We start from the raw sequence: 17,304 nt of genomic DNA, 5'->3' as shown, positions 1-17,304 counted from the left end.
GGGGCAGGGGGGGACAGGAGGGTCCGCGATACCGCGAGTGTAACGGGGATAACCGGGAGTGCTCCCACAGCTCTGGGCAGGAACAGGAGCTTTGCTTTAGAGACTTCAGCAAAGCCCCAGGAGCGCAGGAGCTGCTGGAGATGCTGCGGGGACGGGCGGGACCGGCGGGTGCAGCATCAGCCCCGCGGGGCCCGCACGGGCTGCCGGGGCTGCGGGGCCGCTTCATCGGCTGATCGGGCTCACGGATGCTGTCACGGCTTCACGGGGCCGTGCTCGGCCCCGTTCCCCGCCGGGGCACCGGAGGGCGCTGGAAGCGCCGGGAGCAGCAGCGGCGCCGCTTCCGCAGCACCGCGGCGGCTCCGGAGCGGCCCCGGGAACCCCCGAGCCCGGGGCTGGAGCGTGGCAGGGAAGGGAAGGGCTGGGGAAGGGGCTGGGGGAGCTGGGGAGGGGCTCAGCCTGGAGAAAAGGGGGATCGGGGGGCACCTTGTGGCTCTGCACAGCTCCTGCCAGGAGGGGACAGCCGGGGGGGATCTGGGATCTGCTCCAGGGACAGGGACAGGAGCAGAGGGAACAGCCCAAAGCTGCAGCAGGGGAAGCTCAGCTTGGCCATCAGGAGGAATTTCTCCATGGAAAGGGGCTCAGGAACTGCCCAGGGAGGTTTGCAGTGCCCATCCTGGAGTGTCCAAGGAATTCCTGGAGGGGGCACCCGGAGCTCTGGGATGGGGACAGGCACAGCTGGGATGGGCTGGGAGGTTTTTTCCAGCCTGAAGGATTTGGGGATTCTGTGTTTCTGCCCCCACAGAGATACACAAAGGGCTGCTCCATCCCCGGGCTCAGGGAATGCTGCAGGACGGGCACCCAACAGCTGCTCCTCTTCCATTGCAGGCTCGGGATGGAATTCCTGACGCTCTTCCTGATTTACCTGTGCTCCCTGCTCGCCCTCGCTGCCCTGCTGTGCCTCTGCTCGGGAAGGGAGGAGGGTTTCCTCGCAAGGAGTGCCAACAGGGCGAGCCAGGTAAAGCGCTGGGCTGGGCTTCAGGCAGAGAATGAGCTTCAGGGGAATGATCCGCTCCCGTTCTGGTAATCTGCCCTGCTTTGTTCCGCTAAAATTAGTGCAACTGCTAGAGTTGTTCTCGAGAAAAAAAAAAAAAAATCAGTGTGTGTGGTCAGAGTGATAATACATTTCTTCCTGTTTTAACGTCTGCTCTCAAGGAAGTGAGCTAGGAAGCAGAAAAAACTTCCCTTGAGATGGTTAAATCCTGCCCAAGCAGGTAGAAAAAATCATTTTCCCAGCTCCCATCCCTGCCTGTGCCTGTCTGGGGTGAGGATGGAGCTTCTCACCAGGCCAGAAGTGCCTTCTTCACTAACACCACAACACAGCTGTGAAAAAATTAATAAGAATCAGCCCCCAGGAATTTGCAGTTTTGTGGTATTGCTGCTGTCATCAACAGCAAAAAGGTGGGGGAGGTTTGAGGATTAAAACTGGGAGAGAATCACAAGTGGTGGCAGATATTTGAGGGAAAGCTCTTTAATGTGTGTACTAATGCTGCAGGCTCTCGTTCACTAAGAAAGAAGCAGGAATGAAGAGCTTTAAAGGAGGATTAAGAATTGGCATTTTATTGTAAAAACGGGGAATTGGGAAAGCACCAGTTCATTTTTCTGTCTGTTGGGCTGTATCTGAATGAAAAGAAAAAAAAAAATGCTGTAATACTCCTGCAAGGTAAAGTATGAGAGAATTATCACTTAAATTGTAAATTAAATTTAATGCTGTTCACAGCAGTTCAGACAGACTTTTTTTATTACTGGTATTATACTTCTTTTTGGTTTACAGACACACTGTGCAGAAAAATTGATTTTTTTTTTGCCCCATATCTTAAAAGCTGCTGCTGTGAAGTGTTTAAACAGCCGCAATTAAATTACTGCTTTGGTATGAAGCCACTGTCTGGAGGAATCTGATCAATACTTGCGCCGGGGAAATAAATACTTGTGAATATAATCAATATTTTACCTGGGATATAAATACAGGCAGTATTAAATGTAAGGTCACAACATAAGATAAATTATTATAAGTTAAGGACCAGCACAATGCAAACCCCAGGATACCAGAAGGGTCTGAAGCTCTTTGAGAGCGCCCAGAGGATGGACACGAGGGTGGTGGAGGGCCTGGAGGAGCAGCTGAGGGCACTTGGCCTTTGCCTTGAGGTTTCCTGCAGGTTCTTTTCTGCTGGGCTGTGTTTCCTCTTTCAGCACACTTGGGAAAAAACCTTATTTTTGCCAACACTCGTCCCCGGAACCGCCGAGCTGGGACGCACCAGCTCACACCAAAATATTCAGCGTCTTCTCAGCTCCACATCTGCTTTTTGCTGCTGCTCTTGCACATCCGAGGCAAGAAGCTCTCGCTGCATATTTTCCCTGTGTGTCAGCTGGAAATAGGCTCAGCTGCTCTAATTCTGCGTTGCTATAGAGATCTGCAGCAGGCAATGGCACTGGGGCTCCCTGGCTGGGGTTCACTCCTCCAGCACGGCCAGCCGGGCTGGGAAGGGCAGCTGGCCATGGAGCCACGGGGCTGCAGCTGCAGGAACTGCATCTCTGGGCCTTTGGCTGGCTCCTGGGGCTTTCCCCCTCTCTTTTCTGCAGGAACTGCATCTCTGGGCCTCTGGCTGGCTCCTGGGGCTTTTCTCCTCTCTTTTCTGGAGGCCACAAGCTTTATCCCTTTTCTCTCTGCCCTTGGTGTGCCAGATGGGCTGATGGAGCACATTGGAGCTGGGGAATTGCTCAGTTCTATCCCTACACCCACCCTGAGCTCCTTAGAACTTTCACACGTTGACCCAGATGTGTTTGTTTGGGCCTGGGAGGCTCCCAGGGCTATGGAACCTCAGTCCCACCTGGAAAACCCCAGCAGCATTCCTGCCTCTCTCCCTTCTCCATGGAAAGGGGGTCAGGCATGGGAGGTGCCCAGGGAGGTTTGGAGTCCCCAAAGGAAGGAGGGGATGTGGCACTCAGAGCTCTGGGCTGGGGACAAGGTGGGGATTGGGCACAGCTGGCACTCGAGGACGTTGAAGGGCTTGTCCAGCCTCCTGTGACTGTGTGTTATGGCTGGACTTGGTGATCTTGAAGGTCTCTTCCACCTTTGGTTCTGTGGTGAGAAGCTCCTGAAAAGGAGCCTCCTCCCCAGAGCTGTGGCTGTGCATGTCCAGAGCTGAGGGACGAGGGATTTGTGCTTCAATCTGGGCTTGCCCCAAGGCAGCAGGGATGGGCAGGTGACACTGAGCTTCTTTTCCTCAGGTCTTGTCACTGGTGATCCCCAGCCAGCTCCGGAGGGTGACACACCGGGCACTGCACAGGCTCTTCCACACAAGGTATTGCACTTCTGTGCCTTTGGCATTAGTTTTACTCTTATTTCTGGGATCTCCTGCCACCGGCAGAGCTCTCAGCATTATCCTTCGATATTCTGCCTCCATTTGGGATGCGTGGCAGGGATTACAGGTTCCCTTGCCACGCTGCTGTCTCTCCCTTCCTCGCTCCGTGTTTAGAGGGTGGTATCCTGAAATGTTTGAACATATTGACAAACGAGGACGATGTGGCTCAGTGACAGATGTTGGTCACACTGGTGGGATCTGCATCCCCACAGGAATGAGCACAGCCTCTCTGGCAGCTGCAGACGGAGTCAGACAGACTCTGAGTCTCCATCCCCTCCCTCAAATCCCATTAGTTTCAGTCCAGCAGCCTGGGTGTGCAGGTGGCTGAGGGGGCAGCTGCACAGCAGCCTGCTGGATTCGGGGGGAATTTGTGTGTCTGTAAACTCTGGTGCCTCAGGAATGATTTAAACACCTTTTCTCTGGGGACAGCAGCTCGCTGTGACAGCCACTCCAGGGCTGAATCTGCAGCTGCTGTGAGTGCTGGGGTGGTTTTGTGCCTGTTCTGCTGATCCTCTGCTCAAACACAGCCTGAGACACAGAGGTGACCCTGTCAGAGGTGCTGGGGGCACCGGGATTCTGCACAGACCCTGGAACTGGTGCTCACTGCCCACCTCCTGCCACCCTGATTTCCTGACAGCTGGTTATATTATTGCAGAGTTTTAAAGATTATTTTGGGGGCTTTTTCTTTGCTTTCAGAGCAGGATGTTGTGTGGCCTATTGCTGTGGCATATTCTGTCAGCAGCAAGCGATTATAGGACTTTGTACTGACAGGGAAAAAAATCCAAAGTACATGTGAATAAAGCAGGGAATTTAGCTGACATCTTTAAAGGAGTGTATGTGGGGAGAAGAGAAGGAGAAGCCAGTGGATGGAGAAAACACTATTAATATGCAATCCAAGCTGGCCTGAAAACCTAAAAGAGGCGTCTCCTTGCATTTGGAAAGTCTTTGATCACCTCTGAGTGTACTTGACCTGTTAATCAGGATGCTGAGTATTAAACAGACCGTCCCCTTTCCTTCCCAGGAGCTGTTTGTTTGTGGTCCTGCACGTAGCCCTGCAGGCAGCGGTGTTTGGGGAATACACCTGGGAAGTGTTTGGGTACTGCTGGGAGCTGCAGTTCCACCTCCTGCTGCTGCTGCTGCCCTACCTGCTGCTGGCAGGGAACCTGGGCTGCTTCCTGCTCTGCTCCTGGGCCAACCCTGGTAAGATCCCGCCCGTGCTCTTTGAAAACAGGGAAAAATTGCTACAAATCCCATTTTTTAGTTCTTTTTCTTGTCTCTGTGGCAGGTACAGTAACAAAATCCAATGCTGCATCGCTGGTGAAGGTTTATGCCTATGATGGGGTGATGTTTCAGAAAGGTCTCGTGTGTCCCACGTGCAGCGTGGAGAAACCAGCCAGGTCCAAGCACTGCAGTAAGGATCTGAAATTCCTTGATAACCATGGCAGTAAGACCTTCCCAAAGGAACTCTCCCCCAGGAGAACTGTTCTGTTACCAGCTCAGTGCTCACAGGGCTGTGTTTGTCTCCTGGGGTCCCAGGTCACAGCTGCCTGTGCCCAGCCGTGGAGCTGGTTGGGCGCTGTTTCTTCTCACAGAAATTACCAGTTCTGAGGGACAATTCAGGGTCAGGAACAGCTGATAACAGAAATTATCACCTGCCAGGACCTCAGATCAGGATTTTCTCTTTCATAGTCACAGAATCCTGTAATGGTTTGGGCTGGGGGGGATCTTTGAAGCCCATCTCATGTCAGCCCCTGCCAGGGGCAGGGACACCTTCCACTAGCCCAGGGTACTCCAAGCCCTGACCTGGAACACTGCCAGGGTTGAGAAGTCCATCACCTCTTTTTATCATCTAAAATAAAGGTGGGAGCTACAATCTCTGCCTTTCAGGTGCTTTGCCAGGCAGTACTGTCAGAGAAAACAAAGTCTGGGAGCTGCAACCTTGGTGAATAAAAGAGGAAATGGAATATGTTGTTTTTCTTAGGATACACAATTGAATTTATTTGCTTCAAAAGCTGCCAGCTAAACCCTGACTTCAACTCCCACATACTTTCAGCTTAAAAAAAAACCACATAAAGATCAAACTGCTTACTTAAAAAGGAAATGCCAAGACACTTGTTTTGCCCCTGCCTCCTGCAGGTGTGTGCAGGACGTGCGTGCATCGCTTCGACCACCACTGCGTGTGGGTCAACAACTGCATCGGGGCCGCCAACGCCGGCGTGTTCCTGCTCTACCTGCTGTCCCTGACGGCCACGGCCGGGGCTGTGGCCGCTGTCACGGCTGCACTGCTGCTCCAGCTGCTGCTGCTCTCCAACCTCCTGCACGGCACCTACCTGGATGCCCAGGGACAGGAGCAGCCCGTGGAGATTCCCGTCCTCGTCCAGGTGGGTCCGCGCTGGGAAGTGTTCTGGCTCGCACTCTGCAGTCAGGAACCACGTCCTGCTCCCCTGCATGGGGACAGATGGTGGGTTTTGGGGCAGAGTACAGGGTTTTGGGGCAGAGTGCAGGGTTTTGGGGCAAAGTGCAGGGTTTTGGGGCAGAGTACAGGGTTTTGGGGCAGAGTACAGGGTTTTGGGGCAGAGTGCAGGGTTTTGTGCAGGGTTTTGGGGCAGACCACAGGGTTTTGGGGCAGACTGCAGGGTTTTGGGGCAGTGTGCAGGGTTTTGTGCAGGGTTTTGGGGCAGACTGCGGGGTTTTATCTGTTTTATACACATAACTAGATTTAGAAAACTGCCCCTGCTGAATACTTTAGAAGTGGGGGGTTTTTCTCACAGCACTTCCCATCCTCCAGATTCCCATCTCCGGGATCTGTCACTCGGCAGATGTGGCTCACAGAGAGGGAATTTCCATCCGGTGACTAGCTGATGTAGTAAAGTTTAGGAAAGAGCTGAGAGTGCCTGAGGCACCTTTGTGGAGGTGTCAGAGCAGGACACACCAGCCTGGAACGCAGATACAGCTCCACTGGATGTGCATTCCAGCCGGGGCTGTGCACTGCCCCAGGATCCAACCCTCCCACCTTTTAACTTACTTCTCTCTTTCTCTGCAGCACCTTTTCTTGACTTTCCCCAGGATTGTCTTCATGCTGGGGTTTGTCATCCTGCTCACGCTCGTCCTGGGGGGATATTGCTCCTTCAGTCTGTACTTGGCCCTCACCAACCAAACCACCAACGAATGGTGCAAATCCCGAAGATTTGGGGGCTCCCCCCATCTCCCCTCACAGCCTCATGACAGACCCCTCGTCTACAAAAACATTTATTCTAAAGGGATCTGGAGGAATTTAAAGGAAATCTTTAACCCTCCTGCCGTGTTGGAAAGGAAGAAGAAAACATGAAGATATTATTGTTTCTCTAAGCATTTTTAAATGTTTTCCAAGACTTTAGTTCAGCAGTGGGCTTGGCTGCCCCAGAGAGGTTTTGGAACAAGATTTCTGCAGAATTCACATGTTGGTGCCTCAGCAGAGCATCATTTGAGCTCCCTCCCTCAGTGAGACTCGGGGCCAACTCAGTCCTGGCCCCTGAGTACAGGGATTTATTTGGTCCATCTTCCCAAAAGGAATTTTTCTCTATGGGAAGGGCTAACACAGAGCTCCTGTGAATTTTGAGGAAGCAGCATCTTTTTCTATCTTTCTTTGGGAAACAACTAACCCATGACTGTTAACGATGACTACAACAGGTTGTGTGTATTTAGCTGAAAAAATGATTTCTGGCAGGATCTTACCTGCAGAAACCATGTCCTACTGCAGCTTTGAAGCACTAACTTCAGGGAGGAAATTAAAGTGTCCCTGTTCTCCTCTCCTTCCAGAAGTTTCTCTGTTTGAGTATAATAGAAAAAAAATTGGGAAAAAATGTAGTAAGAACTTTAAATAATTTTATTTTTACAAATGTATTTTATTTACATGCCAGATCTGTACAATATGCAATTAAAAATCCATATATGGTTTAAAAAACCCAAATTCCTATACAATATGGCTTTCCAGCCCCCAGGCTGGCTCTCAGAGCAGCCTGGCTGGCATTGCAGGGTACAATGATGCATTCATAGACCAGTACATAAGGCTACTTGTCCAGGATACCAAAGAAAAGAGAAATACTGTAGTACCATGCCTTGGGAGGCCTGAAGGAGTGAGGTTAAAGGCATGAGAGTGTTTCAGTGGTGCTCAACACACACCACAACTCCTTAGGTTTGGTTTTCTCAACTTGTTTTAAATGCATATATTTAAATAATCCCTCGTGAGACCCCACATATTTGCTATACTTTCTGAATCCTTTTAAAGACCAGACCACTGCTGGCCCAGCGGTGGGCACAGGGGGCTGATTCCCAAAGGATCTTCCTTAATTGGAGGCTGCTGTACAGAATACTGAGTGCCATGGGTGACCTGTCAGTCTCCTCAGTGCCACCAGGCCAAGGGTTTAACTCCTGGCATTGGTTTAGACTGAGAACACCTCGGGCCTGCCCTGTCCTATCCCGTTTTAGACCTGTTCTATCCTGTTTTAGACCTGTCCTATCCCATTTTACACCTGCACGATTCTGTTTTAGACCTGTCCTATCCCATTTTAGGCCTGCATTATCCCATTTTAGGCCAGCACTGTCCCATTTCAGGCCAGCACTGTCCCATTTCAGGCCTGCATTATCCCATTTTAGGCCAGCACTATCCCATTTTAGGCCAGCACTGTCCCATTTTAGGCCAGCACTGTCCCATTTTAGGCCTGCACTATCCCATTTTAGGCCTGCGCTGTCCCATTTTAGGCCTGCATTATCCCATTTTAGGCCTGCATTATCCCATTTTAGGCCTGCACTATCCCATTTTAGGCCTGCACTATCCCATTTTAGGCCAGCACTGTCCCATTTTAGGCCTGCATTATCCCATTTTAGGCCAGCACTGTCCCATTTCAGGCCAGCACCGTCCCATTTCAGGCCAGCACCGTCCCATTTCAGGCCAGCACTGTCCCCTTTCGTCCCTGCCCTGTCCCATGGAGGCTCCCCCGGCCCCCTGAGCAGTGCCCAGGCTGCCCCTGGCTCACACGATCACCGTCTGCACCTCCACCTCGCCCTCCTGCCCGGCGGCGATGACGAACTCGCCGGCGTGCTCCATGATCTCGATGTCCTCGGAGGCCACCATGGTGACGGTGGCCTCCTGCGCGGCCAGGCCGCCGTCGGTGGCCAGCACGGCGCCGTCGCCGATGGCCGAGGCCAGGGTCATGGCCACCTGCTCGGTGAGGCTCTCGGGCGTGGCGATGGTGATGGTGTCGGCGGCCTCGGCGGCCGCGGCGCCCTCGGCCACGGTGACGTTCTGCACGATGATCTGGTGGCCCGAGTTGGCCTGGTTGACGATCTGCTGCACCACCTTCATGATGTGGCTGTCGACCTGCGGGGGGACAGGGGCCGCGCTGATGCTGCTGCTGCTGGTTACTGGGGGAGCTGGGACAGGCATCGCTGCACTGGGCAGCGACAGGAGCAGCTCCTCACCCCAGGAACAGACCCCGCACTGTGTCACCCCTCCTGTCACTGAGGGACTGCTTTACCTCGTGTCTTGTTCCCTCTATTATTTCAGTGGCTTCGCTGGTCTCCATGTCTTCAGTAGAAGTCTGGAAGACAAAATAAGATCATTCCCTTTCTAGGGTCTTATAAAAAGAATTTTATCGCCAAGATATAATTCACTAAGGTCTTTTACACGAGTCTTTCTGCTCCACATGCAGTAGCTACTCCAAAAACAACTCCTTGACATTCCCTCCCAATCCCATTATCAGGAACTACTTAAAATGAATGCACAATGTTCACAAGTAACTGAAAGAGAATGTCCTCCCTCAGCAGGATTTGGCCACACAGCAGATTTTTCTCCCACTGGAGAAGAACTACAGCAGCACTCAATAAGTGAGCTGTGTTACCCTGCTGGGATGAGAACTGGCTCTGTGTGACAGAGGGCAGAAAGCGAAATACAGAATTCATTGCTTTTGGCAGCTTCTGTTTGAAACAACAGAGATTATCTGGGACGAAGTAAGATAAATAGAAATGGGAGAAAATAGGAGGGAGAGCTGAAGCAAACTTGTGAGGACCTAAAATCTGGTGTGGTGAGAAGTTCTCAGGCTCAGCCTTCTGCTGAACCACTGTTAGTGTCCCCTTCTCCTGTTCCTGGAGCACACAGCACTTTGGGAGGGTGGGGAAGCTCCAAGTGCTTTCCTTCCAAACAGGGCTCATCCCGCTGACTCCTGGGGCCACGCAGGCAGGGCAGAGCCTGTTTGACCTTCTCCCAAAAGCCTGGAGCAGGAACATGAGCAACTGCAGAGTTTTTCCTGAGCAAACCCCGTGCTAAGCTCCCAGTGAGCAGGCTGGCTGCCCCTGCTCACCTCGATGATGTATTCCTGGGTGTCTGCCACCACCGAGGAAAACTCCACCAGAACCGTGTGTGGATCTTCTGAAAGGACCGTGGCTGCCAAGTTGTCAGCAGACTGGCTCTCTTCTGACACTATCACTTCTTCCACATCTTTCATAGCAAGGAGGCAGCCACCTGCATGGAATTCCAGAGAAACATCATTTTTTGTGACCATCCCCACCAGCACCAGCAAGGGGATGCCATGGACGAGTGACCAGTGCCACCTGAGGGGCTCTTGGCCCACCAGGACAAGCCAAGGAACAGCCCAGAAGAGTCCATGTGACACCAAGAGCAGAGGAGCTCTTCAGTGCAATTCCAAACACCACACGGGTAAATTCAGATGGTAAAACCACTCAGGGTTTCCAAGCCATGTGTGAAGAATATACAAGAATAATTTGGGTATATTTTAAATCATTGATCTTTTCTGCTGAAACATCTCAGTATCTCCTACAAAAGCCCATTTTCTCCTCCAGTAAACTTGTATTATTCCTTTGGAATAACACCATCAGCACTAGCTGAAGAAGTCTGGAAATCCCTGCTTAGGAGCTAAAGGAGCAGCAAGCTCAGTGCAACTAATCCCACCAAACCAGATTATTGCTGAGAAGTTTACCCAGACATTTCCTTCCCACATGCCCATTTCCATGGGGCCATTAGATCCACAGAATTCACAGAATCACTGGGTTGGAAGAAACCTTAAAGATCATCAAGTCCAACCTAGCCCTAACATCTCAGCTAAACCCTGGCACCCACTGCCACATCCAGGCTTTTTTTAAACACATCCAGGGATGGTGACTCCATCACCTCCCCGGGCAGGTCATTCCAGAAATTTATCACCCTTTCTGTAGAAAACTTTTTCCTGGTATCCAACCTATATTTCCCTTGATGCAGCTCTGGTTCTGTCAGTTGCTGAGATCCACCCTCACCGCCATTCCCAGCCAGCCCAGGGCCAGCCTGCCCTGGAAATGACAAGAATCAAAGCAACCATATTAAAACCAGCACTGTGTGACAGGCTGAAAAACATGTTCAGCTTTCTACAGCACACAGCTGCTCCTATCCCAGAACTTTCCACCCCAAATGCTGGGGAGCTCAATGGTCTCAGCTCAGCAGAACATGGGAAGCAGCAAGAACGCCACTGAAGGCAAATGGACAAGCACAGAGAGCTCCAGTAACAAATGCAAGCTCAGAGCAGGCTCCCCCCAGGGCAGCCCTGATCACCTTTGGTATTGAGGTGCCTGTTGAGGGTGCCCTGCTCACCTTTGGTTTTGAGGTGCCTGTTGAGGGTGCTGTGCTCACCTTTGGTTTTGAGGTGCCTGTTGAGGGTGCTGTGCTCACCTTTGGTTTTGAGGTGCCTGTTGAGGGTGCTGTGCTCACCTTTGGTTTTGAGGTGCCTGTTGAGGGTGCCATGCTCACCTTTGGTTTTGAGGTGCCGTGCTCACCTTTGGTTTTGAGGTGCCTGTTGAGGGTGCCGTGCTCGGCGAAGCCGCGCCCGCACTTGTAGCACTTGAAGGGCTTCTCGCCGGTGTGGTGGCGGATGTGGCGCACCAGGGAGCCCTTCTCCCGGAACCCCCGGCTGCAGAAGTGGCACACGTAGGGCTTGTCCTCCAGGTGGGTACGGAAATGCACCTGCTGGGCGTTCTGCACGCACAGGGAGGCAAGGGAAGGGCTCAGAAAGGACATGGCCAACTCGCGGGCGCGGGGTTTTAGCAGCCAGGGTGCGACTCAATGTCTTTTACAGGACACCAGGATGACTTCCTTGGGTGGTGGTTTAGGAATGGTACTTCCCAAGTCAGTGCTCACACCACGACTCTCCAAACCACGAGGCACTCACTTGTTGCCCCCCTCCCTCTCCCCATCTCCTTGCAGTGGGCTGGAGAGGAGAACTGGAGGCACAAAAGGTGAGGATTGTGGACTGAGATAAGAACAATTTACCAGAAACAGAAATAAAACACTACTGATGACAGAGTGCTCAAGAAAGAGGTGAGCAACTTAGCTGCCCTACAGAGCGAATCCCTTACCCCCACACCAGAATGTTCTAGCCACACACCCTCTCGGCTACTGCAAAACTTAACCCCATCCTGACCAGAACCAGGACACTGTTACTACATACTTGTTCCACACACGGAGGAACAGTTTCTTCAGAAATGTGACGGTTTTACAAAGATTGTCCTTCTTTTCCCCACTAAACCAAAACATCTTTCTGGAGTTTCAGACCACAGAATCACTGAATGGTTTAGGTTGGAAAGAACCTTAAGGAACACCTCATTCCACCCCCCTGCCATGGGCAGGGACACCTTTCACTATCCCAAGTTGCTCCAAGCCCTGTCCAACCTGGCCTTGGACACTTGCAGGGATGGAGCAGCTTCTCTGGGCATCCCATAAGAGGCAGGTGAGCTCTTTGAGGAGCAAAGCCTGCTACCCTCCTGCCAAAGCCTGGCTCTGGGGAGGCCAGTGGGAGGTTTGGAGGGGGGTCCCACCTTTGTCTTGTAGCGCTTGCCGCACTTGGGGCAGGCGTAGGGCCGCTCGTCCGAGTGCACGCGCCGGTGCCCCTTCACGTGGGCAATGGTCTTGTAGAGCTTCCCACACTCCCCACAGCGGAACCGCCGCTCGTTCACGTGCACCTCCTGGTGCTTCTTCAGCAGGTAGCCCTTGGTGAACTCCTTGCCACACTCCTCACACTTGAAAGGTTTGTACTCTAGAGGCACAGAGAGAAAAATGTGTGGTTGATCCAGGGCAAGGTGCAGCACGAGGATCTGGTAGGGGTGTAACTGAATTGGAACAAAAAGCACCCTGGAGAAGGGGAGGAATTGTATTGTCAAGCATGTGTGTGGGCTTCCATAGAACCCCAAAATAGCTGGGGTGGGAAGGGACCTCTGGTGACCACCCAGTCCAGCCCCCTGCCCAGGCAGGGTCACCCAGGGCAGGTGACACAGGAACGTGTCCGGGTGGGTTTGGGATGTCTCCTGAGGGAGACTCCACACCCTCCCTGGGCAGCTGTTCAGGGCTCTGCCGCCCTCACTGCAAAGAGCTTCTTCCTCATGTCAACATGGAACTTGCTGTGTTTTAGTTCCTGGGCACTGCTCCCCATCCTGTCACTGAACAGAGTCTGGCACCATCCTCTGACACCCCTGGGAGGGATTTAATGGATTGATGGGATCTCCTCTCAGCCTTCCCTTCTCCAGACTGACCAGGCCCAGCTCCTGCAGTCTCTCCTCATCAGAGGAGCTGTACACGGCTGAGGTCACTGAGCCCCAGCTCGTGTCACACAGCAGCCCCAGCAGCACTTTACCTGTGTGACTCTTGCTGTGAGCTTCCAGGGCAGCAGCTTCGTTGAAGGCTTCATTACAGTGAGAGCAAATGTAACGTTTGTACCCGTTGGTTCTTTCTGCAGGCGTCTGCTGGAGAGAAAATGGGAAAACTGCTTTTCTTTTCTTTGTACTGGTGTGTCCAGTTAGGATTGCTACCCAAATTCCCAATTACACACTGCACCTTTGACAGGAAAGAGATCTCTGTTGTGAAACGAGACAGAATGCGTGAGAAGGAACATTTCCCTTAAATCACACCTGCACAATATAACTCTAAAACCTGACACAAAGCCACAGGCACAGGCAGACACGAGACAACAATGCTGCCCGCAACCAAATACAGACAAGGAAAGTTAAAAAATTAATCTGTTGATGGAATACAAACATACAGACTCTGCTCCTTCTGGTTTAGCACACTGCTCCCCACACGGCTCCTCTTCTACTTCCACCCCTTTGCTTTCCAGCTCTTCTGGAGCAGCTGCTGCAGGTTCATCTGGCTTCTGCACCTCCTCCACAGCCACTCTCTCGATGACAATCCCCGAATTCCTCATGGCCTGCCTCAGCAGGTTCTCACTGTTCACTTCCCCCTCGCACGGCAGTTCCTCGGGATGCGACTGCTGAAGGAACAAAGAGGAAGTCTGGCACAGCAAACCCACAGATTTTTGTGGGAACACTGCTGTGAGGGCCACTCTGGGGTGTCCAGCGCTGTGCTATGGGGCTGAAAGACCAACCCGGGAATACCTTGAGCTGAGGAGGAGATGAGGTGGATCTGTACTCTGACAACCCACAAGGAATGACAAGCCCCCAAAGGAACCCCTTCACTCCACACAGATTTACTGTCAGTACCCAGAACACTTCTGCTCACGAGGTGAAACTTTCTTTGCATAAATACGTGGAGGGTGTTTGAGACAAACAACACTCACATCTGGCTCCAGGGGTTTTGCATCCACCACGGGAAGTTCCTGCATCTGGACGTGGACCTCATGGAGCACGTTGCCTTTTGCGTCGGTCACGAGGTGGATGACAGGGGAGGCCTCGATGGATTCACTCGCTATGGAGGACACCGTGTCTGTGGTGGAGCTGCAGGGTCCTGCAAGGGATCAACCACGTGGGGAAATGCACCCTCAGCAACTCCCTGTGCCCTAAAAACATCTGCCTGAGAGCACGAGGTGCCTGTTAACACCACCTTTGTACCAGATCCTCAAACAGTCTTGAGTTCACGCCCGGCTTTGAGGTAATAACTTTGCTCTATAAATTACTTTTTTCAAGGTAATAACTTTTCTCTATAAATTACCTTTTTCTGGTATAAAAAATATAAATTCAAAACCATGAAATTATTTCTTATCATAAATAAGAATCATGACATGGTTGGGGCTGGAAGGGATCTTACAGGTCATCCAGTTCCACCCCCTGCCATGGGCAGGGACACCTTCCACCACCTCAGGCTGCTCCAAGCCCTGTCCAATCTGCCCTTGCACACTTCCAGAGATGGGGCAGCCACAGCTGCTCTGGGCACCCTGTGCCAGAAGGAATTTCTATTCCAAGTGCTCTGAGGGTTTGGCTTTATCAGACAGGAGGCAGGTCCTGGCAGCATCACTGACCTGCTGGCAGATCATCTTTGTTGACAACTATTTCTTTGGTCATGTTGAAGCGGATTTTTTCAGTGCAAGGTGTCAGAGATTTAAGGTGCCGAGTCAATGCTCCCGATTCCCGGAAGCTTTTCCCACATTTCTTGCATTTGTAAGGTCTTTCATCTGGAAATGACAAGAATCAAAACAATCATGTCAAAGCCAGCTCTGCCAGGATCAGCTCTGTGTGACAGGCTGAAGAACATGTTCAGCTTTCTACAGCACACAGCTGTTCTAATCCCAAACCTTCCACTGCCTCCCAGCACCCCCCAAAAGCTGGGGAGCTCAGTGGTCTCAGCTCAGCAGAACATGGGAAGCAGTAAGGAATTCCACTGGAAGGCAGATGGACAACCACAGAGAGCTCCAGTAACAAGGAACTCTTATTTGGGAGAACTCTTACCCGTGTGCCGCCGATGGTGTCGGATCAGAGATCCCTTTGTCCTAAAGGAAGTCCCACAGAGTTTACACTCATAGTCCTTCCTGCTGCTGTGAGTGATCATGTGAGCTTTGAGGATGCTGGCCTAGGGAAAGAATTTCCTTTAAGAGACGTTCCAAATAGTTTACAAATTTTACATTCTAGCTGTTAAGAACAACAAGGCTCCTTGTGAAAGCAGAACTTCCCTCTGGGAAGTGTGGCAGGCAGTAAAGCACACTGTTACTGGGACTTGGGATCTCTTAGTTTACAGCCAGCCTAAAAGGGTCCCTAACCCACACCAGCAGAGGAGATACTCACGGTTTTAAATGTCTTCTGGCACAGCTCACACACGTATCGCCCCTCCTTGTTCACCTGCAGCTTGACCTTGATCAGCTCGGTGGAAATGTCCTGCTCCTCGGGGCTGCCCTGCTCCTCACCGACCTCCCCGTCCACGTGGCCATTCGGGTTCTCAAACACATGGTCTCCTGCTACAATGACCTCTTTGATGTGCCCACTGCCTGGGAAAAGGTGGGGAGACAGTGGGGTTCTTTACAGGCAGCAAACCATCTACTGCCTCAGCATGTCATGCAGGAAGGAGGAGAAAAGATATTTTAAACTTGCAACTCCGGTCTTTGCAACCTTCTCATTATGGCAGCATAAAACGGGCACTTCTGGAACAGAGTTTAACATCTAATTTGTATTAATTAGTTGTATTAATTAAGCTGAAGGAGAGTAGATTTAGAATACAGATTGCAAAGGAATTGTTCCCTGTGAGGGAACAGGGTGCCCAGAGCAGCTGTGGCTGCCCCTGGACCCCTGGCAGTGCCCAAGGCCAGGCTGGACAGGGCTTGGAGCAGCCTGGGACAATGGGAGGTGTCCCTGCCATGGCAGGGGTGGCACTGGATGGGCTTTAAGGTCCCTCCTAACCCAACCCAACCCATCCCATGACTGTTCCATGACCTGATGGGGGAGGATTGCAGAACTACCTCCCAGAGCTCTGCAGGAACAGCCCCAAATGCCAGTGACACAGAGGTGTCACCCACCCAACCAGGGCCCAAAGCCATCAGAAAAGGTCCTAGAGGAGCGAACAGAGCCCCCCGGGCTGCCAAGGCACCCCAGAGCTCACCTACGATGGCCGAGGCGTTGCTGATCTCCTCTGCTATGGAAGACGCTTCAACAACAATGTGAGCAACGGTGATGGACTCCTCGGCAGCAGGAACCACCTGCCGGCACAGAGCACGTTTCAGCAGGCACCTCCTGCCCGTGTGAACTCCCTCCCCTCCAACCCAGCGGGCCGCAGCACCCTGATCATTTCCAGCCCGGCTGGGAGCAGCCGCTGTCACCTTTTGTCCTTCGGGGCCGAGGAGCCCGGCGAGCGCGTCCGGAGGGCGCTGGCAGCCCTTCTGCAGCTTGTGCTGCACGAACTCCTGCAGCGAGCTGAACTCCGACTGGCAGCGCCCGCACTTGTGCACGTCATCCTCGTCTGCGGGGGAAAAGCGTCAGCGGGGCCGGGACACGGCACCGGGACACCGGGACACCGGGACACCGGGCCGGGCTCACGGGGAAGGCACCGCGGATGTCGGTGCGCTCCCCGCTCCCTGCCCCGGCACGGCAGCCGGCCCGGGATCCGGTTCCAGACCGGCCGAAGCAGCTCCCCAGCCTCTCCCGGCACCGGGATCCCGATCACACGGCGCCCCCGCCGCCTCCCGCCCCGCTGGCGGCCCCGTCACCCCGCGGGCCCGGCGGTGCGGCCGGGGCCCCGTGCGGGCGGTACCTTGCTCGCCGAAGGGCGGCGGGAGGCCGATGAGGGCGGCGGGGGGCGCGGAGGCCGCGCCCCGGCCCGGCCCCGCCGCCGCTGCCGTAAGCGCCGCCGGCCCCGCGCCCGTTGCCATCGCGGCCCCCGTGTCGCAACGCGCCGCAAGATGGCGGCTTTACGGCCGTGTCGTCATAACAACGGGACGGGGCTCGGCGGGGAACGCGCCCGCCCGTGCGGGGGTTCCGGGAGCCGGCGGGGCGGTGTCGGAGCACGGTGCCTGCGCTCCCCACGGTCACGGTCGAGCCCCGGCGGAGCGGTGCGGGCCCCGGGCAGTTACCGGCGAGTTCCCGCAGATTGCCGAACGCGTTACCGAGCGAGCCCCGGGGCGCGCTGGCCAATAGCAGCGCGCGGGGGGCGGGC

General features: G+C 53.4%; 2 protein-coding genes and 1 long non-coding RNA gene across 5 annotated transcripts; 1 reads left to right on the top strand and 2 right to left on the bottom strand.

Moving 5' to 3' along the window:
• The first annotated feature begins 282 nt into the window (after positions 1-282).
• Positions 283-7,362, top strand: ZDHHC4 (zDHHC palmitoyltransferase 4). The gene is made up of 7 exons (XM_041719207.2): positions 283-407; positions 887-1,015; positions 3,286-3,359; positions 4,441-4,619; positions 4,705-4,830; positions 5,556-5,800; positions 6,463-7,362. Exons 2-7 carry the CDS (start codon positions 893-895, stop codon positions 6,745-6,747), a joined length of 1,032 nt encoding a protein of 343 aa, XP_041575141.2. The 5' UTR covers positions 283-407; positions 887-892; the 3' UTR covers positions 6,748-7,362.
• Positions 5,648-6,547, bottom strand: LOC115497282 (uncharacterized). The gene is made up of 2 exons (XR_003962847.4): positions 6,445-6,547; positions 5,648-6,355 (listed from the first exon to the last, which is right to left on the bottom strand). It is a non-coding gene; the product is annotated as an uncharacterized lncRNA (long non-coding RNA).
• E4F1 (E4F transcription factor 1) lies at positions 7,264-17,252 on the bottom strand. Of its 3 annotated transcripts, none has more exons than XM_041719204.2 (14): positions 16,903-17,252; positions 16,472-16,611; positions 16,255-16,351; positions 15,447-15,646; positions 15,114-15,234; positions 14,687-14,839; positions 14,009-14,175; positions 13,475-13,699; positions 13,070-13,178; positions 12,258-12,475; positions 11,220-11,418; positions 9,758-9,918; positions 8,936-8,998; positions 7,264-8,778 (listed from the first exon to the last, which is right to left on the bottom strand). In XM_041719204.2, the coding sequence occupies exons 1-14, from the start codon at positions 17,018-17,020 to the stop codon at positions 8,431-8,433; spliced, it is 2,319 nt and encodes a 772-aa protein (XP_041575138.2). In that variant the 5' UTR covers positions 17,021-17,252; the 3' UTR covers positions 7,264-8,430. The 3 variants fall into 3 exon arrangements, with proteins under 3 accessions (XP_041575138.2, XP_041575136.2, XP_041575137.2); XM_041719202.2 differs by having other exon boundaries at positions 13,475-13,702; positions 16,903-17,251; XM_041719203.2 differs by having other exon boundaries at positions 13,070-13,175; positions 13,475-13,702; positions 16,903-17,251.
• Between the last annotated feature and the right edge of the window lie 52 nt (positions 17,253-17,304).

The sequence above is a fragment of the Taeniopygia guttata genome, chromosome 14, assembly GCF_048771995.1.
Source record: "Taeniopygia guttata chromosome 14, bTaeGut7.mat, whole genome shotgun sequence".
NCBI classification, from domain to species: domain Eukaryota; kingdom Metazoa; phylum Chordata; class Aves; order Passeriformes; family Estrildidae; genus Taeniopygia; species Taeniopygia guttata.
Note: the sequence above shows the minus strand (reverse complement) of the source record. Positions and strands in the feature narration are given on the sequence as shown.

Excerpts from the sequence above, each read along its gene's own strand:
- E4F1 (XM_041719202.2), bottom strand. The coding sequence starts at position 17,020 with ATGGCAACGGGCGCGGGGCCGGCGGCGCTTACGGCAGCGGCGGCGGGG. Across the intron at positions 16,612-16,902 it reads GCCGCCCTTCGGCGAGCAAG|ACGAGGATGACGTGCACAAG; the intron begins GTACCGCCCGCA and ends TTTCCCCCGCAG. Across the intron at positions 14,840-15,113 it reads ACACCATCGGCGGCACACGG|ATGAAAGACCTTACAAATGC; the intron begins GTAAGAGTTCTC and ends TGTCATTTCCAG.
- ZDHHC4 (XM_041719207.2), top strand. The coding sequence starts at position 893 with ATGGAATTCCTGACGCTCTTCCTGATTTACCTGTGCTCCCTGCTCGCC. Across the intron at positions 4,831-5,555 it reads AGCCAGGTCCAAGCACTGCA|GTGTGTGCAGGACGTGCGTG; the intron begins GTAAGGATCTGA and ends TGCCTCCTGCAG. Across the intron at positions 5,801-6,462 it reads AGATTCCCGTCCTCGTCCAG|CACCTTTTCTTGACTTTCCC; the intron begins GTGGGTCCGCGC and ends CTTTCTCTGCAG.